General features: G+C 43.7%; 2 protein-coding genes across 3 annotated transcripts in view; one reads left to right on the forward strand and one right to left on the reverse strand.

Annotated features, from left to right (window-relative positions):
- Nucleotides 1-22,338, forward strand: part of LOC143152738 (zwei Ig domain protein zig-8) — a 560,480-nt gene that overhangs the window by 298,585 nt on the left and 239,557 nt on the right. The gene's annotated exons all lie outside the window — the stretch shown is intronic.
- On the reverse strand, nt 8,362-11,601 carry LOC143152785 (uncharacterized). Its single transcript, XM_076323274.1, has one exon. The coding sequence runs from the start codon at nt 11,498-11,500 to the stop codon at nt 10,250-10,252; it is 1,251 nt and encodes a 416-aa protein (XP_076179389.1). The 5' UTR covers nt 11,501-11,601; the 3' UTR covers nt 8,362-10,249.

Below are 22,338 nucleotides of genomic sequence, written 5' to 3' on the forward strand. Positions count from 1 at the left end.
GGGGTGGTGGCATACACGCGCTCTACGAGAGAGCAAGAGAGAGAGGACGACGAAGCGCGATAGAGAGAAAAGAGAGAGCGCTAGAGGACGTGTGGGAAAAGAGACGACGCCGTGCGAGCAAGGTGAAAGAGAAACAGGGTAGAACGAGAGGGGGGCACGGTGGTTGCCACCAGGGGTGTGGGAATTCGATTCGCCCCTGACAATGCATCCGGAAGCTCCCAGGAAATACATGGGCGTGGTGCCGAGATAAATGTACTCTTGCATTTGCATAGTTACCTCTCGTCCTCGGCCTCCATATCCTCTCGGTGTTCGCTCCTTTTCAGATTCTATATCCACGCGGGACGCGTTCAACCCTTCCCCCTCGGTCGACACCCTCTCGTTACCTTTTACTGGAGGGAGGGGGGGTCTTTGCGAAAACACCGCGAACTTAAGCGAGCGCATCTCCGACACGTTGGAATCGTCGGGTTGTTCTTGCGACCTTGACTCCCGGGGAACGGTATTTTGTTAATTACTGTGTTCAGAGGTAATGGAAATTAACGTACTCGCGAGTTTAGAGTTACTGGAAGTCGATTCACGCGCTCGTCGGAAATTAATTTATTCTCGTTCGTCGTAAGGGTTGAGGATCGTCGAGTAAGATCCGGTCGATCTTATCTCCACTCAGGGAAACGGTATACCTTTATTCGTGTGTTCAGAGTTACTGGAAATTTATTTATCGGCGAGTTTAATACTATCGGAGATTTATTTATTCGCTGGTTTAGAATTATTGGAAAGTAACGCACGTGGTTGCTGGAAGAGTCACTGGGAATTCATTTATTCTCTCGTCGTAAGAGTTGGGGAACCGATTTTTCGGAGAATCGATCGTCGAATCGTTCGGTCGATCTTGCGATTGTTTCGAAAAATTTTAAAAATACCGGAAATTAATTTATTTGTCGGTCGTTAGGATCCGGTTCGGTTTCCATGGCAAATCGACGCCTAGGACTCTAGAATCGAATCGTTCGCTCGATCTTGCAACTTCGACTCGAAACGCAGTACTTTTGGTACTGATAAGAGCAATATTTCAATCACGTACGACGTCTAAAATAGAAACGAATTTCTTTGCTCGCCATAAAGATAGTACTCGTGTATGTAACGAGTAAACTTTCCAGTTACACGTGCAAAAGTATCAACACTCCGCTGAATTTTATCTCGTGGAAACTATCTTAGACACGATTAAACATTTGAACGGTTTTCGTTTACGGAGAAATTTAATCACACTTTGTAGCGAGATTTTATAGCAGTCCTCTGTGGCAATACTTTTCGAGAGGCAAGTGTTTGTACATGGATTCGTAACTGAACGTAAGAGAAAGAACAATATTTCGACCGAACGATTAAAAGTTCTAAATAAAAATATTAAGAAACACACGTAACACCGAACGAAAACTGTACGTTACGTTACAAATTGTTTTATTTCCTACGTGCAATAAATACGCAAAATTATTCCCTTTCTTCGATAGACATAACGTCCATTACTTTACACAAAACTTAAGAATCCATTTACCACGAATACTCGACTGTAAAATATTTCATAATTTGAACTATAAAATATTTCACATCAACGTATCGTCTGTTACTTTATACAAAGCTTAAGAACCCATTTACCACGAATACTCGACTGTAAAATATTTCATAATTTGAACCGTAAAATATTTCACGGATATAGAAATTTTCTCCACGTTTTCAATAATATTCTTTTCATCGAGTTGGCCCTCTGTATCGTTCAATTTCCACTTACGAGCAAGACCAACGACAGCGAGTATCGGCGAGGGCACCGTTATTCGAACACCAGGAACACAATGCGGTCCAATCGTGCTCTTCCTCTCATCGGTCATCGGGTTCGAGTCTGCGCAACGAACGGTCCTAACTGGTCGGAAGACAACAACAACAACATCGACGAACCGGAAGCCAGTTCCGAAATTTACCGGAGGTGAATCTCGTTTCGGAAGTCCCGCAGGACGTTGCTTTCCGCGATTCACTGGCAAATGGCATTATTCATCGCGGTGTCGTTCGCGATCGATGCCAGCGAGTTTTCAATTTTGAGAAATCGACGAGGACGAGGGTTTATTAGGGATTCATAGAAAACGCGGAATCCATTCGCGTATCCCCTCGAGTCGCGAGCATATTTTGGCAGCGGTTCGGTTTTACTTGGATCGAGCGCATAGATTACGACGACAAATCCCCACACGGAGGATCTGTTTACGTCCTGTGAGCGTTAAACTTTTACAGAAGCTCACCTTCCTACGTTTTATCGTCGTTCTTTGCTCCGTCGTTGAGAATCGACCATTACGTAACGAAGGATCGACTAATTACGTAACGTTTAAGTTATCGATAGTCGGAATAGACTTGGACGAAAATAAACGTTTCGAAATATACGATCGATCCGTGGCCGTGAGTCGTGATCGCGAATTTTAAATTTCATCGCGCGAAAGATACATTCTCCCCAGGAGATTAAAAGTCCATCGTATCCTGCATTAATCGGTATATAGAAACATTCTTATGAATAATTATCATCCTCGCGAGTATTTCGTTGCATTTTGTATCGTTCGTGGATAGCAGCCTTGATCGCGCGCGTTACAGATAACATCAGCTACGAGCGTTCGTTGATCCGTTATAAAATATCTATTCCGAATCGAACGAAATTTAATAAAATAATAATAATCGCCGATTCGATCGCACACTCGACTATTTTCACCGGCTGTTTGCGGTAAGTTTGGATTCCTGGTATTTTGTTTTCTTTCATTTGGGATTTTATCCAATGTTCGGCAAAGCTCCCGGGTGTGGTTTCGCGCGTTCACTTTATTCATTTTCAATTTCCACGTTTCATTCACCGCGCCAATGCGCCTTCGTACTTGCGAGTGAACACGCGCACCGCGTCGATGGTAATCGCGAAATTTCGATATTTTTTTACATCAAATTGTGGCGGAATCGCGCCGGATCTACTTTACGATTTTATCGAGGTTTACCTTCCAGACGTCTGAAAAAAAATTTTATCTCAAAACTAACAAGGGACCGTCCCAAAAGCAAATTTGCAGAACGGCCAAAAATATTCCACATATATCTCTCTTATCTGCCTTTATTCTCGTCCAAAGGGTGGAAGCCCTCAAATTCAAGGGTGAAAAACACTGTCGATCCAACGTCTCGGGAACAGTCAAATTTAGAGAAGAATTCATAAATTCCAAAATTGCGCGTTTTAAAATACGAATTTACTTATTAGTTAACAATTTTTCAATCGTTCCAAAAAATATCGGAACAATTTCCCCCTTGAAACTTTCAGCTCTTTTCACCCCTTCGACACGAATATTCCATCGAAGAAGAAACTGGTACACGTCAAATTATCATTACTCTACAAATCTGCCAATGTTTCAAAACACTTACTATCCCTCTTAAAAAATCAAAACGAATGCCTTGGAAAATGAATCGGTGAAACATATCGAACCGAAGGAATTTAACGTTGCGAGCGTACGCATCGGTAGCTCGCGAAACGTGTAGTTTGGAGACCACCGTGAACCCGAGTCTCGAGCTTTTACGTGTAAATCAAACAACGCGAAGTAACGTCAGGGGACCTAGATACGGTTTCTGTCAGGAGACAAATGTGCGTCGCTGGTAAACCACGCCGGTATTCCCGCGGGACACTCCTTTTCGGGATACGCGCCCGATGGATTTATTTGGCCGATCGAAGGCTACGCCTTTCATTATCGGAATGAATCGACTCTCCGTAGCCGGCGAGGCCTTTGTGACCCGGTTACGAAAGCTCGCCACCGTCACCGTGTCGTCGGTTGCTCGTGCCGGTGAATATTTTAGCCGCTGGAAATCGAAGATACGGCCGCAGATTCGAGCTCGAAGGTGGGAAAATACGAGAAATTCACAGAGCGCACACCACGCGTCCGAAAACCGGGCCAACTGGTTCCGGTGACGTATCTCGCCTTCTTTTCGCTTTAAATATACTCGAAGATGAACCGGCCGCTTGTTTCCCGCCCTTTTTTTTTGCTACTTTCGATTCGTTCCTTTTTGTCCACCGAGGATGAAACGAAACCAATCCCTCGAACGATTTCCATCGATTCGTTCGCGATACTCGGAGCTCTCCGAATTCCTCGAAACGCGTTGGAAATTTCTTCGCGCGGGAAAAATATCATCGAAACGATTCTCTTCGTTGAATTTATGTATTTATTTTAATTGCGACGAGAGACGACGTTCTAAGTTCCTTCTGTTTCGAACCAGCGGAAGAAAACGGTGAGCAATTTACCTCGCTACCGAGTCTCCCTTAATTGATCTCTTTAATTGAATATTTAAGAATTCTACCAGAACTGTCTCTAGATTTTGTATTTTTTTATTTTTATCTTGATTATTTTCCGATCACCTGGCGTGTATAGAGTCAATTCGGGCACTGTCGTCGAGCGTTCGAGAAACTGTAATAACGAATGTTGAAGTAGTAGTGGATAAAATTTAATCGAACGTATGACGGTAAATGAATCAACGTAGTCCGAGAGTAAAAATGATACTTCTCTTACGTAACGTATTCGTGTTCTGGTAAATTAACGAGAAGCGATTCATCGTGAGTGGCCATCATTACGGACAATAATGTTAATTAACGCTTGTACAAGTGCAGTAAGAGTTACGTAACGGTCCAAACCGTCGATATAAATTTTATCAAAGTAAACATTCGCAATGTTAGGTAGGAAAGAATTTTAACTAATTAAAGGCATATATACGTATGTTTTACTCAGTCGTTTCAAGTTTATCGCGTATCGTATTTTTTTGTTTTCTTCCGGAAATAGAATCGTTGCACAACTGAATGAAAATTGTTTTCGAGATCGTTTCTTTTCTTTTGTTTATATTCGCGACTGTTAGTATGTTCGATAAAAAAAGAAACCGAATATTTACCGATACTTCCTTGTGTACTCAACATGTGTCTTTCTCTTATCGTCGATCATGGTCGTAGACTTTCGGGGTCGGTTATCGATAACAGATGACGACACGATACAGAAATCGTTGTAGTATAACAATGACTCGCAAAATCACAAACAATTCTACGTGTCTCGCTTCGATGGAAAAACAGAGTGCAAAGTTATTAACGATAGTGTCTACGTTACCTTTGCGATACGTGCCATGGTGTCGAAGAAGATAGAAGAGCTATCATAAATTACAAAAGCTCGCGTCATTCGTCTACAGAGACTAGGTGTGCGATCATACTACGTAGGATCGTTCAGCTTCCGTCCAACGATCAAACGCGTGTATAGTCATTGCACGAATCGTGTATTATATTTCTACACGGTGCGTGGATAGAGCTAGCGACGTAGTCGCTGAAGTAAAGTATCGAAAACATTTGAAAGCGTTTCTCCGCTCGGAGTAAGTAGACCTTGCTCATTTCGGATCGATACATTACGCTAAAAGCTTCCAAGTGCACAGAGGAGGCGATAAAATCGACCTCGGTGGTCTCTCGCAAGATCGCTGGGTTAAATTCAATTCTCCTATCCCTACCCCTCGTTGTTAAATACCCTCGCCGATCCTCATCGAGTTATACCGAATCTTATTTTCTACCATTTAACGATCAGCAATCTATGAACCTAGTCACCGAATTCTTAATTTCGTAATTTCACCGAAACTCGGACATACCCCCAGAGAGGAATTTATCTTCTACGCTCGATACAGTATAATCAATTTCATTTCCTTATTAACGGATACGGTCTCGACGCGATAAGAGCGTATTATTACTATCATACGATGCAGTTACCGAATTCTTAATTTATCCGAAACTCGGATATCCCAAGGGGAAATCTTCTCTCGATATTAGTGTCTTCTTCCTTTTAAAATTTCACAATCTCGGTACGATAAAGACGTATTATTATCATTATTATCGTCACTGTGAGCTACAGTTATCAAATCCTTAACTTCGTACAAATTCAAACATTCCTAGGGGAAGTCTTCTTCTTGGTATATCATTATTATCATTTCTCCATTTCGATGTTTGAAATCTCGGTAAGATAGTAAAGTATCGTTACTATTATCATCATTATTGTTCGACCGCGTGGTCGTTTACGGGAACCGTTTTATACCTTCGAAGGTGTCCTTCGCGCCACATTCGTGGCTATTAGAAAACTCCGCGAGGATGGGATCCCGGCTCTCGAACTCGTAAACGAGGACTCCGATTAAAGTGTACCCGCGCGTTTCGGATTTTGTGCTCGTTTTGGCCGAATTCGTTCTCGCTTGCTTCTTTACCTACCTCCCGTTACGTCGTTTCGCGACGACGATCGTTAAACTCATCTCGAGCGTTCGAGAAGTTCGACCGTAGCTAGAGCGCAGAACGTTTCTCGATCTTAACGGGCAAACTTGCGCGACGCACTATGCCAATGCAAAGTACGTCACGATAATTTGTCGTTCCCCTTTGCGCGTTGATCGAAATTATCTGCGTTTCAAATGCAACCGTGGGACATGGAAACAACGTACAGAATAACGTACGGTGACCCTCACCGGCCAATGTTTCGTACCTTTAATCGTATCGAAGCTTTTTAAGTTCACAGGGCAGTTTGAACGAGATATTTTCTATCTCGTCAGCAATGGAACGAGAGGATGATTGAATCACTGCACCGAGAAATGGCGAATCTAAATGTAAAGATTCAGATTCAAATTAGCAGAATCGTGACCCATTATTTTTTAAATTCCTTTATTTCTGGACGAAGTATAAAGATTACTTCGACGTTCGAGAGGAATTGTTGTGTAATTCGAATGACAGTGTGGAAAATTATTCGTATCAGTCTCTGACCGATCTAATTAACGACATTTGCTGTTCTGTTGGAAGTTTTCTTCGAGAATACAAAATTGGGATAAAAATACAAGAAAAGTTAACAATAATGTGGGACGTAGGAGAGATGTATGTGAAATGTACATTTAGATAAAGTGTACAGATTTTGTAATGGAAAATTATGTAATGGAAATTTGATCGGATAGCTAAGTAAAATTTGGAAAATTTTAGCATCATTTCGCGAGGCTTTGCACTCGTAAGCCTGTTCGAATTAATTTAACGGGATAGTACGCAAACAATTATTATTTCATTCGTGTATGGGATACATCGTTTCTTCGAACATGTATTCATCGAAGATAAAAGCATCGAGATAAGTACTTTCCGAAATGTAAAATGTTTGTGCAAACGATGTATGTCAACGAAATCGTGGTAAAAAGTTATATGCGATGTCGGTGAAAGCGATACGATTTTCTGAAATATTCCGAGCGAATATTTTCTTCCATAGTTTACGGTCCGTATATTATAAACTTTTGTTAAACATCCATCGCATTGTACGATTTATATTCTACCGTGACTTGTATTCCAACCGAAACGAGGAAACGCGTAAAAAGATCGGGCCTCTTCCAACGGAACGCAATTTTCCAAAAGACCGAAATACATACCATCGTTTTCCGCATAGAGAGAAAATTCGTAAAAATTATTCGTTCCGTTATCGAGGAAAATAAGACACGCGCGGAACCGTCGAATATCCATTTTTATAATTAAAATCTCCGTCGAGGTTATTTAAAAGCACCGTATGTTCGATCACGAGGTCGAAAGTATGTAATTCTTGTTAAAGCTCGATTGATAATTTCGCGCGTGCGTTCGCGGCACAATTAGGGTTCCGCGAGCGCGATAAACGTTCACCAAGGCGTAGAACACGTATCATAGGAAATACAAACACGCGGTGGATCATTCGATACGTAAATCAACGTATTGTACTATATACGTGCTCGTGGTGCGTCTACGTAAATTTCATTGGATCGTGCAAATATCGTTTTAAGAAAGATAACGAGAAACTTTTATTACGCGAACCGTGCTTCGTACTGCGCGAAATTACTTCGTACGTAACGAACAAGACGACGACGAAACTAATTAACAATGTATCGGAAAATTCTTGGACCGGTTGACGTCACGAACAGGACGGTCGGTTCTGTGGTGGAAAATTTGAAAATAAATTCGAAACACGCTTTTCGCGTTGCAACGTAAATATCGCGTCGAGACGAAGACAGCGTCGCGCAATAAACTCGTACAACGTCCGGTATAATTAAATCGGTGTGGTTACGTATGCCAACGATCTTGATAACTTGGAGAAGAACGACTGTAAAAATGATTCCACCGTGCATCAACGAAACAGCAGACGTTTCCAATCGAGTACGCGCGCGTAATCAACGACCGAACTCGCGAGTATCGAGTACTCCGTAATTAAAAATTCCACGATGCAAACATATATTATACATGTCGGGTACCCAGAAATCGGAGTACATCGAAAGACACGGAATTAAAAAACAGAGGTTCGTTCCGGTTGAAACGAAACGTTCTCGATGTGTGGTTAACGAGACCATGTTTATTAATATTCCAATCCTGTACACATAAATTATATTTATTTTTATCGCAAGAGCGATCGTCGGTTCTGACGTAATTTTAAGTCACTAAATGTAAATTGTACGTGACAGTTTCGGTATTAATATATACAATCGATTTCGTGGAGCGAAACTACTGTACGCGTAATAAACGAGGCGATTTACGCGCGAAGAGGAGGAAACACTCGCGCGCCTCGTCTCGGAACGTAGCGCGCGCGGACACGCGGACACGCGCGTTCGATCGCGCAAAAAGTTGCGTTCTCGCGTTCCTCGTTCGGTTTCCCCTATCGTTAACTGGATTTCTTTCCACGATCGTAGCACGACGAACGCGATTTTCGCTCGAGTCGCGTGCACGAGGCCCGTTTCGAGCGCGAAAATAATTCCAAGCGAGTCAGCTACGGCGTCGTTCGTTCGCTCGCTCGTTCGTTTGTTTTCTTCTTCTTCTTCTTCGTTCCCGTGGACTCGCGCGCGCGGAACAACGACGAGCAAAATTTAACGGGCTTAAAATTCAGGTTAGAGCGTAAGTGAATTTCCCGGGAGACGTTGCCACCGGTCTGGGAAAATATATGGAAATGACAAAGTTTTTCCGCGCCCGCGCGCGCGGGCGAGCGAGCGACCGAGAGGCCGTAGTACGCGAGTACGCCTCGATTTGAAAGGCAGATCCGTACTTGCATAGACGAAAGAATAATTTCACGCATCGTCCCGACGCCACGCGACGCGACGAGCTCTATTTCGCGGCCGTGTTCGAGGTCGCTGCGTTTTAACCGCATTTGTCGCGCGCGTTTCGAATCGCACGCTCGAGTGTCCTTTTCTTTCTTTTCGCGAACGAACCGTCCCCGTTCCGCGTCCTCGCCGACGCAGACGTTCCTGAATAGCTCTTCGTTGCCGAGTCGCGAGCGCCGCGACGCGGATATTTACACGGAAGAACAGCCACGCGACGTCTTCGAGGACACGTACGGTTCCCGCGATCCGATAAATTACAGATAAGGGAACAACACGAAGAAACGTAGTCTATTTGGTAAGCTTTGGTCTGTTTTTAAAATACTTGACGCGATAAGATTCCATCGTGATCGTCGGAATTTACGGACCAGCGATGAGCGATTCGTTCGTCCAAAATTCAATGAAAATTGATTTTTCCGTTACGTTGCTGTCCACGTGGGAGAGATTTCGCGCGGTTTCGGTGGCCGATCGATACAGTAGCGAGCTGATCTGTCGGTGCCCCTCAAGGTCGTTCCCCTTCTTCTTCTTACGCTAACGCTCGAAACGTCGGTTTTCGCGCGCATCGTTGGATCGTTTCGCGAGTCTTTGGATATTTTTCGAGAAAAATAGATTCGCGCCATTGGTCGTCATCTTGCGCGACTCTCCGTTCCGGTTAAATCAATCGTCGATTTCTACTATCGTGGACATTGATCGCGAAAGATTCTGGTTCGCGGAAAGAGTTATCTTCGGAGTGTGTGACATTTTATCGAATTTGAAAAATACGAAGAACGTCGCTTGAGAAGTTTGCGCAATTGAGTGTGCAAAGAATTACGAAACGATCCAATATGGAGATAGAAAGCCGAATAGATCGTATAAAGTAATCGAACGCGTTATCTACCAATATCTCGCGCAACGAAGAACGATCGGCGGATGCAATCGTTCGAGGAACGTTTAAAGGATCACCGTACCCTCTGAGCGTTCTAGGCGCGAATGTTCGAAAGTTGTTCTTGGCGAGAACGAGACCAAAGTTACTTTTAAATTTCGAAGTCCTTCGTAGCTCGAGAAATTCGTTATCGTCGATGGTAGAGATTTGTCTCGCCTCGATGATCCAGATTTTCGAAACACCGTAGGGATCGTCAACGCCAACGTTCTCTTACATCACGTGATCGAAACAACCGAACTCGTGCAGCTTCAACAGCATCCTCCCCAGGATCGCCGAGATCTCGTCACCGCCCAGGTCGTGCAACGTTTTCGCCCATTCCTCCATGTCCGTTTCCGCCATCTCCTCCGGGGTTTGGTCGCACTTGCCCATCAGCATCGGCAAGAAGAACGAAGCGACGATGAATCCCAATAGACCCTTCTTCTTGAAGTCCTCGACCAGAGCCTCGTACGAGTACTTGTCACAGTCCATGATACCGTTCTCCAGCATGCATTGCTCCAACGAGTCGTGATACACTTTTAGAACGTCGTCCAGCAACTCTTTGTCGAGATCCTCGGCGCAATGGAGGCACAGATACGTGGACAGATCGATGGTGGGCGATCCGTATCGCGTCAGCGCGAAATCGATGAACATCGCTCTCAACTCGCCGCTCTCGCGCTTGAAGAATGTGTTGTTCAGGGTGAAATCACCGTGGCAGAGGGTGGCGAGTGGTTCCTCGGCCTCGATGCTCTTCAACACGACACTGTTGTACGCCTTGCTCAGGTGCGCCTCGAGTTTGTCGCAGAATTTCTCGTCGTGGCCCTGATCGCGCAGGTACTCGACCCCTCTCACGGACGTCGATTCAATTACCACCTTCATGTTGTTCTCGGTGTTCTTCTCGTACCTGGTCTCCCATAGATTGCCGACGAATTTGAAGAAATCGTCTCTGCGGCGTTCCTTCATGGTGTAGCCTTTCGCGTGGAAACGAGCGATCTCGCGGAACGCGGCCAGCGTGTACTCCAACGGGGCGTTGTATTTCCATTGGCAAAGACCGAAACCCCATTGGCAGATGTTCTCGAGGACGAGTACGGTGTCCATCGGTGGATTCTCCTCCGCGTAGATGAAACGCGGCAGGTCCTCGCTGTCGCCAATGTACCTTTTGTAGAACAGTATCTCGTTGTGGAACTGAGCGTCCGATAACATCATCTCTCGGACGGCCGGTGAACGCGGCGGTTGTTTCACCACGATGCTCATCGTCTTTGTTTTGGCGCTGCCCTCGGTGTTCGAGGTGCCGGTGATCTTCACGAAGAACATGCTCGACATAAAGAACGAATCGTCCGGTGACAGTAGCTCGTAGCGAACATCGGTGAGATTCTTGTCGACGCTCGAGACCACTTTCGCGATCAAACGGTCCAGCGACCTGGTTTTACGGTTGATGTCGTTCATGTAATCATTCATGGCGGTGTTACCTACCGATCGGTCCATGATGGCGAATCGAGAGAAACCGGTCGAGCGAGTACCTACCGCCAGCTGACTCGGCTGCTGACAGTGAACGGTCTAACTGGAACCGGAGTATTATGCTGCAACACGATAACATTCAGGAGAGACACCAAGTGCTCGGTAGTGGGAGACTCTAGGCCACGATGTGGCATCGTTGCCGCGACCGGGCTTAAAGACTCGTGCACAACGGCGCCGCTATACCGAGAGCAAGATTTAAAAGAAATCGGTGACGTAACGGTCGTTTACCTGAAATCGCGCGAATTGCCGACACGAATCGTTTAGTCATCTTCGTCATCCCGAATTGCGCAACGTTCGCGCGCCAAAATCGCTATCATTGTCTCGTACACTCGGTAGAACAGTTTCCTGGATACTGGTGTCCTCGATCGTCGAGAAGAAACGGGTTCGATCGAGATACCTGAATATTTCAAGAACGCGTAATTGAAATTTAGGAGAACACGAAAGAGATACGAAACGGAGAAACTGTTTTTTTTTTTTTTGTTTTGGCAATCTTCGAGGCGTCTGGTCCCACGATGCGTAGCCAGAAAAAGGAAGGTAGCACAAGCGGAGTAAAAGTAACGAATGTACCTATTGTATTGCACTCAGGTATACCGTTATATCGTGTACCTGGTGTAGGGTATATATGCACACGTACCAACTGTCTATACCGATAAAATACGTACACCCGTTACTTTCTCCACACCCGACACATGGGATTATTCTACCGACCACGCAACCGATTGCCCGCTTAGAACGTTTACAAGAGTCAAACTTCAGTACTTGCAAACTATTGGATAACGTTTGCGTCGCTAGCGATAAAACAACGAGCATAGACGAACTGTCGTGCATCTGCGCTTTTTGCGCCACACTTCGAACAAATGTCAAGGACGTTCTCTGATCACGGTGTACACGAACCTTAATCAAACGATGGGTCATTATGCGCACTTCCAATTTAATTCCCCACCGAGACGCGACGCATGATGTAACCACGAGCCAGCGGGAATAGTTTCTTCCATGGTCGCGATCGTTGAATCGCATCGAAACTTTGTTCCTTCGTTGTCTCAAGGACCAATGACGCGTCACTGTCGCGCGTATTTCTTCGTGGCGAGTATTCGTGCACCCAATTTTCGAGTTACTCCAAAAATTTCGTCGTTGAACCCGAACCGCGAATCGAACGACGAGTTTTCCCGAGTCTCGATCTGTCTTATCGCCGTTCCCGGTCTCCGACACGGGAAATTCATGAGAATCTAAGGAATATATTCAACGTTTCCCGGCCGCCGGTTGTTTAAATTTCCCAAGAGTATCGGCACGATACATCCCGTTGTAATATTATTAACGCTACCGACGGGATTATTCCTCGCGCGAATAATTAACGAATTTAAATATCGCGGTTCCGTTGTCGAGCTCCGTGTCGAATTCGGTGTATATTTACCGGAAACTTTATTCGCGATTCTGTCGAATCGCAAATGAAATTACAACCTCGCACAATTATACGACGTTACGACGTCCGTGGAACGATTTCATCGAAATTGAAAAGATTTTATTATTCGACGCGGTACCTCGCGTTTTAATCGTTCGATGGATATCGTTCTTTCTAGCGACGGTAATTGAGCAATCTTTCGAAGTAACCTTTCGCAAAGTTTCATTTTATGGGAAAACGTTAATTGTTGAAATAATAGTATTAATCGTGAACGTACCTGTTCGTTTGAAGTACGAAGAAGAAGACGAGGAGTCGGTATGTAGATAAAATCGATGCGATCTTGCTCGTTACGTATTCATCTGTAATTTGTTTCCTTCTTGCGTCATAAGTCCCTACTAACGACTCGATCAACGACCGATTCGCTTTGTTCGTGGTCGCCGTCTTCGTCCAGTTCGAATTGTATACATACTTTCTTTCCGAGTTTATACGATTGTGTAAAAGTCTCGTAACTTTCACACCTGCCCCAGGGCTCACAAAAACTGTCGTGACTCATTCGACGAGCGTTCGCGGCCTTGCCTTGAGCAGTACGTTGTTTCGAATTATTGGAAAAGAAGTCAAAAATTTTAACGTACCGTTTTAATATTACCGTTCGTTCCAAAATTCGTGTTATGCAATAACGAAGATCGTAACATATTTCAAGCACTTCTCCGAGTTACCTCGAAAATTATTAAACGACTTATCTTTCTCGCGATACAAGGTGTCCCATATTTCACGGTGAAATTGAAAAACGATTCGTCGAAAAATAATTAAAAAGTGTGGAATTACATTGCACGAAACTTCGTAAGCAAGTTTATTTTGAAAATTATCAGGATGTGCGCAGGTCTGGTTAAATTTCCACCGAACAATTGGTTGTAAAATAGAGATACTCGCGATATATTTATTTCTAACACTTTACATTTGCGTAGATATTAATGTCGCGTACTGAAACTAGAACTCGATCTCACGCTCGCGAACTCCTTCTCACTTTAGATTACCGGATGTATGGCCGAAGAATGGAATTGTGTATCGCCGTCAACAAGACGAGTACGACTACATCTGCTATATTTAACTCGTTCGTACAAAACAACCGTGATTATAATATGAAACCGATGATACGAGTTCGTGCGTCGTCGATATATTATTCTAACGTTGTCATCGAATTCGATAATAACTTTTCGCTTTCGAGTAAATCTTCAGTTTCGAGTCTCGAAAAATCTTACGATACATTCGACGAACGCAATGAAACTAATGGACTCGAAATTTGTGAATTCAATGTCTATAACCTATTTCGATCGTAATGTGAAATAGGAAACGCGTTTCTGCGCGTTTGGAAAATATTTCTTTCTCGTTTCGACTTACTCGTTAAAAATTGAATCGGAAATTATTAAAAATATCTATCGAATCCTACTGAATATCCATCGACGTGTTTCGATACTCCTGAATACCACATTTCGATAGGTATCTTTGCAGTAACTTTTCACGATACAAATGTTAATACTTGAGACAATTAGAATGCTCTGCAAAGAAAAACGACTCGATTGCTCTAAAATCGAACCAGATCAGACGTCGCGTAAATGTAACACACTTTTCTCAAAGATCCGTGGCGAAAACGTTGCCAACCTTCCGCGTTAAAAATGCTTTTCAATCGATCGAATAATTTCGCGGAGGACAAGAGTTCCACGGTCCAAGAGAAATCGCAAATGGCCAGGACCCACCGGCTCGGAGAAAAGACCACCCACTGTAAAAGGCAAGGCATCGAAGGAAAGTCTGCATCGGCGAAAGAGCGTAATTCACTTCGTCCCTGACTCTGATTGCGCTCTTCGATCACTCCTATCTTAATCGTGCTCTTTCGCACGTGCATTCGTCAGTTCGGTAACCGTGTTTCTCTCGAACCGAGATGCTTTCCGCGAATCTATCCCGATGTACCATTTTTTTCCATAATTAAATATATCGTAATACGCGTACTTTTAACTCCTGTATTCTAGGTTCTAGGAGAATTTCTAGACTTCATTGTATCGTAAAGTTCAAAGTAGAAATTCAATGCCTTTGAAACACTTTCTCCCCAAAAACTTCCAACAGTCTATTTTAAGAAAGTATTTTAAATCTCTCGATACCGGTCGATTGCGTTAATACGGGAGCGACGACGCGGGGTCCAAACGGACCCGTAACTTCTGATACAAAATTGTACCAACGGTGCACTTGTACCGTGCAAAACTCTCTCTGGATCTGAAAAGACCCAAACGTATCGCAGCGAGGGTTACTCTCAAAGAAAGTTCATTTTTCAAAAACACTCGTCGTTCGATCCTCCCGCGCACTGTACCTACTTTCCACTCGCACCTATAATCCTTCCGATCGGCTACAAAGTCTACTTCTCTCTCCCAAAGTACAATTAAAACCCGATTCGGTGGACAACTCGGTAACCGCGTACGCGTGCATCTTTGATCGGGGAGTTTGTAGCGTGTTCGCGTGGCGGGCCGTCTAGGCCGCAATTTTCTCTCGTCCGCAATTCCTCGCACTCGGGTTGTTTCTCTTTCGAGAATTCGCTCTTTCAGGGGCGCGATGATCTCGACGAGAAGGGACCTCGAGATGAATTTCGCCCGAACAATACCGAGGGAACCGTGAAAGAAGAAAAAGGAACCGGCTGAGAGGAACGGTGGAAGAGCAACGGGGCGACTCGAGGAGGCGGAAGCCCCGCGATCCAGAAAGGCAAGCAGCGCGAAATCGTCTTCTTGGCTCGCGAGACGAAATTAACTGAATTGGCTGCGCACGAGTGGACCCTCGTGACGTACGAGGCAGAATGAAAGCGGGGATGCCACGAAGAAACGGCCTCGAGTGGAGACGCTTAAAGAGCGTTCGCGAACGAGAACCGCTCGCTGCCGCATAAATTTCGCCACTTCTTTCCGACAATATATGCAAATAACACGGTTATACTTTCTGACCCGCCGAACCACCCACCCGAGGGACACACGCCCGCCTAGAAAACCGCGCGACCAGACGACACTCGCCGCCTTTGCGAGTTTTCGTCGCGCGATTGGCTCGCGAGGGAATTTTCGCGCACCGAGAACGCTATTCGAATTAGAAGAACGGAACAACGTACCTGCGTCTTTGAAATCTTGAAAACGACTGCCATCGAATAGATCGTTAGTCGTCTCGTAGATAACCAATAGCCATTTCTATTTAATAATACACTTGAGGGAACATTAGTGGAACGGAACATTAAAACGCGTGGAATGTGATCTCGAGAGTGTACAGTTGTGGGAAAGTTTTAAAAAATATTCGAATGGAATTGCAATCGATCTGCGGGAACTTCAAACAGTCCTGTGAAACAATGGTCAGTCATTTGTATTTAAAATTATATTCGGTGAAATAATAGTTTTCGAATTCTGATGTATCGTATTTCCGCGTTCGTATCTAAGAACAAGTTATTGCATCACTGTGGCGGTTTTGAAATTTCTTGTTTTCTTATGAAACGATAGTTCAAGCCTTCGTCAATAATACGTAAGAGAATTGAAAAAATTCGATGCAACTGCGAAGATATGACCCATACGGCACTGATACGACACATTTGACCCACATACTCGTTCGAGATTTAAAATCGTACATTGCAAAGAACTTCGCAATCACAGATAGGATATTATTTATAGAGATAGAATTTATGGAAGGATTTAGTAACACGGTCAAGTACACGTTTCTATCGTCATTATCCAAGATTGGGTAATGTTATTGTTCCTCGTTCGATATCTTGTTAGACGAGTATCGTTTCTTCGAACGATAAGAGCAATAGAACGGGACAGTGCTTCGTCGAGGTGACTCGCGATCAGCCAGGTATGCACGTGTGCACACTCATGTTTTCGTTTCCCCTTGTGTTTCATTTCTTCAAGTTGGTCCATTCGTGTAATTACCAGAAAATTTTTCTATTATATTTTTTACCATATAAATTCAATCCTCTTCCAAGATTCTTAAAGATATCTTACGATATATTCCGAAGAATTACCATCAGAAATAAAATTATACATACCCAACAAGATTTGCTTCTCGATGAATTCATCGATCGACTCTCCTAAAAGATCCTTCCCTTCCTCGAAAGTGTCTCAACGCGAAAGAGCCGTTACAAATAAATAATACTAGTTTGCAGCACCGATATCCGCTAATGTGTAAAACATTGGTCATTTTCTTCTCACATTATTCGTGACCAATCCCGTATAAAATTCAGTTCGCAGTGTCGTTCGATGAACTCACCGGTGTGATCGTTTAATTTCTTCCTGGCGTATCGAGGACCAATTTCGTACGTCTCAATTTGAAAAAAAAAAAAACGACTACATACGTTCGGCCACCACGAGTACTCTAAGTGTATCCAAAGAGTCATTTCTCTTCGAAAGGTCGTACCGTTTGCATGGCCGTACTTGTTCTCCTTTGCGTTTCAAGTCGCGGGACGTTCGGTTCTCACGGAGCGGGAGAAACTGGTGGATGCTGCTCTTTCCGGGACGATGAAAATATTTCTCGCGATTTCTTCGTTCGTGGGCGGAGGTTTTGCATAATCGTGGTCGACGATGCTTTTTTAAGTGGTTTTACGGCACGAGCACATGGCCCAGCACCTCCATTCTCTCTCTCTCTCTCTCTCTCTCTCGAGCCACGACGTGCATCCCGACGATCGTACTACGTTGTACCTTGACACGATGAAAATGCAAATTCGATCGGTATCGAGCTCGAAACACTCCGCCGGCCCTTGAATGAAATTTATACAATTTTTGGAGAAACCGAGAGGGACCGACTACTCGCCGCGAGCTTATGAATTTTACATCAAACATCGCGGGACCACGTTCCGCGGCGGAATTTGATATTCAAATAAATTATCCCTGCCCGTGTTTGTTCCAACGGCGGGCTCCTTCGGGCGATGCTGATTTTTCAAAATCTTTCGGGGACCGTGGTGGTTTGTTGCGGGACGTTGGGACAGAGTTTACCCGTTTTGTGAAAATTCGCTTATTTTCCTCTCTCGAACGCAATCCTATTCCCGTGACAATTTTGTCGATTTTCTCTCGGGATCGTTAACTCGTTCTTAACTCACTCGAGAGAATTTGAAAAAAATGACTGCATACGTTCGGCCACCACGAGTACTCCAAGTGTATCCAAAGAGTCATTTCTCGTCGAGGTTAATAATTGACAATGAAAACTGAACAACAACTATTAAGTGGCCTTGTTTTACCACGGAAAATATACGGTTCAAGTGTACATTGAACAAAATTTGATTCAATTCTTTCCTTACCGGACAAGGTGTCCATTCAACTTTTACCCGTAAAATTTAAATCTCTTTGAAATTTATTTTAAAAGAATCTTTAAATTCGAACGAATAATTAAAATATACCGGAAAGATTCAAGAATTGCAAAAGGTGACTCAAGACGAGAAGATTCATTTTCTTTTTTTAATAATTAAAACGCGAGATCTTGAGACGCGTTTCTGCGGAAAGAAGATTTGTTCGAAATTCTTCTCGATCGTAATACTTTCTTTTCGGTATGTCTACGAGTCGAGTTTTTTTTATAAGACGATCGTTTAATAACTCCGAGGGAAATTGATTGTTTTTCTTCGGTCGTAGAAAGCGCTCGAGCGAGTGCTCTCATCGGAAGTTCCCACGATGCTTTCGGGAGCCGCGATTAGGAGGTCCCGACCGAAGACAATTTTCGTGTGTCACGGTGTCTGCCAACTTTGTATTTCCTGACGAAAATTCCCCGAGACACGGTTGGGAGAGGCGTTAAGAAGGAGCAGTCAAGTGCTTCGGTACAAACCGAGGCAGATTAAATTTCCATTGCAAATTTCATTCGATACGGCTCTTCACCGACGTGACGATTTACCTCATCCCTCGGGTTGCCTTTCATTTATGCAGCAGGCGACGAAACCCGTCGATAGCTACCACGAGGAAAGTAATACGCGTCAAAACTTCTTACCGATCTATACGGTAGATGATCGTGTGATAACTGATTCATCGAGAGCACGCAACTCGCTGACTCTTCACGCGTCACTTGTACTCGGATCTTTACAACCTGCCATTTTACGACTAATAAAACGCAGCAATGCTTTAACTCCTGCGTGCATACGTAATTGAAATGTGGGAGACGCTGATCGTCTCTGTTTTAATTTCTCTATATGGCGAGAAAAAAAATACTCGAACGACTATAGTCGACCGTTACTATTTCTTGATTCTCCGATTGAAATTGTTGAATATACTCGGTGATTTGAGAAAAGAACAATAAAATGTACTATCGATATTATTGACCCCAGATTTTAAAGTATAATAAACGAATTTGTCGAAGAGAAATTATACGATATAAAAAGGACCACGTATCGATAATTAGGTTGACACTATAGATGAAAGTTGAGTTTGGAAACAGCCTCTCTGCACACTTTATCATTTTGTGTTTCATTCGCAATAAACGCGTTGAATAATCATAGTAAAAGTGTATATACGATAATAACGTTTTTCTTTGCGGGTAAAATCGCTTCAGAGATGCTTCTTTGAATAGAATGCTACGATTTCATATATATCCTCCGATAACGGCTTATAACGTTGAGATATTTCCAATGTTTCTAAAAGGGAAGACAGTGACTCTGTGGACGTACCGTTATCGGAAAAAAAGATAGTAACCTTAGAGGAGATAATAGCCCTGAAAGAGACAGTGGTTCCGAAGATCTTTTTCGATAACTTTGCCTCTTTGAGAATTAGCGAGGCGGCTTATAGGAAAAGGGATAAGCCACTCCGTTATCGGTTTCTATCGGAGCTCCTTGAAGAAAGCCTCCCGAAATTGTGACGCACGACACACGGTTCAACTCCGATTTTCATACCAAATTTAGCAAATTGTTCCAACGAAATATCGAATCTCCAGTGTTGTCGTTGGAAGATATCGAACGTGTTCGGTCGTAGAACTTTAACCCACGTATTTTCCAGATAAAGACAGTCGAACGACTAGAATGACCCGTGACACGCTTCTAGAGCAAACGATACAATCTGCAAACCGCTGAAGGAGAGTTAGGGCGAAGAACGCTGTACATCGATATGTTTACCTTGTGCAAACTCGTCGACGTGACCTTCGAGCAACGATTATTATTCATCGCGATGCCTACGTGCGATGTGTTCCAAGAAAACTTAAAATTCATCTATCATCTGCGCAGTTGAAGGAAATCGAATCGAATAAAATCGTTGAGTCGTATTCGACCCAACAGACGTTATCGAGAGACAATTTTCGAAATACACAATTCCATTTAAAAGACGAACAAAATAGAACGATTCCGTCCGGATGAAAATATCAACGATACATTTATTTTACTTTTATTCAATGCCATCGTAAAACGATTTCTGCACCGTGCAACGTCTTCTCGATACATCGTTTTCCCATTATCGTAATTTCTACGGTATCAACGGCGCTAATTGTTCCCGTTTTGTCCTCCAATATCGACGTCGAGAGATTAAAGTCGAAACACCACGAAATGGAATACAATCCGTACGAGAGCAATAACAGTCGAGTTCGGCGCGCAAACAATTGATAAATTCCCTTGTTTTTCGAGTTGTTGTTTTCGCGCGACCGGGGCCGTATAAATGTAACGCGCCGTTTAAATATTTATCCGCGGGCACGGAGTCGTCGATCTCCTTGGCAAGAACACGGAACCGTGGGCAAAGATGTTCGTCGAGGGTGCTGGAAAATTTTTCCATCGGCTCGCGTCGTTCAATTTCACGCGCCTGCGAGCGTTAAATCTATCCGCTTAATTGTTTCGCTTTGTTCGGGGGTAACGGCGGGTGTTTAAACGGAACAAAAAAGATCGGCGTGTTCTTGCCAATTTCTCTTTGCAAGAGAGTGACCCGGGCGAGCGTGTTAAATTAGTCGGCCGCCATAACGGTCTAGTTTTCCGGAAAACGAACGATAACGAGAAGCAGCCCCGTCACCGATTAGCGTTACTTGCCCGGAGCTCGACACTCATTAAGGTAACGAGCATCCTAAAATACTTCTTGATACGATTCCGTGACGTACACGGATACGATTATTGGGATTTCGATGTATTTGCTTACGCCTGTTACGTCATTCGCGAACTCGGTTCGAGGTGTGCATTGTTTACGCGCGCTGCTCTCGCGTAATTGATTCAGGGATTGACTACAAATTAATGCAATGCTCCGTGCGAGGAAATTTGCGAAGAGAAGTGTCTCGTGAATTCTGGGAATCGTGATCGAGGAAGAATAAAACGTACCCTCGCTCGGTTCAATTATCGATCCGTGTTCACGATGTATCTCGAATTGTAATTTCTGTTATCGATATCGAGTCTTGCATACGTATTTCGAGGCATCTTAATATCGAAAATTAACGTGATGGAAAAATATTTTTTTATTCCGTCGAATACCTACTACATTCCACGCGCGTACAAAAATTGTATAATCTTCTTTTAAAGACTGTTTTTGTATTCTTTTCGCCATAATCCGGGAACGGTAACCCAACGGAGTATTTAATCCCGAATTACCGGCTTAACGGTTATTTTATTCTCATAATTAGTTCCGCGAGTTTCAGATTTCTTACACGCGCGTACATATATGCCCTCTACGCCAATGCTGTACCAACATAACCTCTAAAGCTTAGGATGCCGCGTTATGTCTGCGCGTCCCGTGCAAACATAATACAGCGTGTAGCAAGGGATAAAGTTGCGTAGGGGTCTCAACCTGTGAACAGCGCTACTTCACACCCCTTGCGTAACCTCTTTATTTAACCCTTTCGTTACGGAGGGCGATTATAATCGTCGTTCGTGAACCCTTCGTAGCCATCGAAAAGCGTCTTTAGTCGCCTAGAAAACCTTGGTAATGGCCGAGGAGCGACTATACTTGCCCTCAATTAGAATATTAATTACAATGCCGTACAACACGCACGAAAGCTCGTGAAATGTTCAAACATTCTCTCGACGATCAAAAATATTAACTCTTCTAAAAAATGATTTCAACTAATAATCCTACCAGAGATCGATCGTTGATTCTCTTAAATTTTATTCCACTGTTCAAGAACTTACTAAAACCAATTATTTCCTGATTATTTACTCTTTCATAAATTAACGAATGTTGCATCCACGGAGTTGCCTAATCGTATCGAACCAATCTTTAATATTTATTCCACTGTCCAAGAACTTACGAAAATCAATTATTTCCTGATTAACGAATACTGCATCCACGAAGTTGCCTAATCGTATCGAACGAATGGTTAATATTTACAAGGAAGGGGGCCGATTCGCCCATTTTCTCGGGGGTCCAGCCATAGTTGAATCCACGAAGGAAAAGACTTTCCCCGTAAACGATCCGAATGGAAAACACACCGCGCGCCGGATGGTGAAATCCGGGCGCAAATA

The sequence above is a fragment of the Ptiloglossa arizonensis genome, chromosome 11 (genome assembly GCF_051014685.1).
Source record: "Ptiloglossa arizonensis isolate GNS036 chromosome 11, iyPtiAriz1_principal, whole genome shotgun sequence".
NCBI classification, from domain to species: Eukaryota; Metazoa; Arthropoda; class Insecta; order Hymenoptera; family Colletidae; genus Ptiloglossa; species Ptiloglossa arizonensis.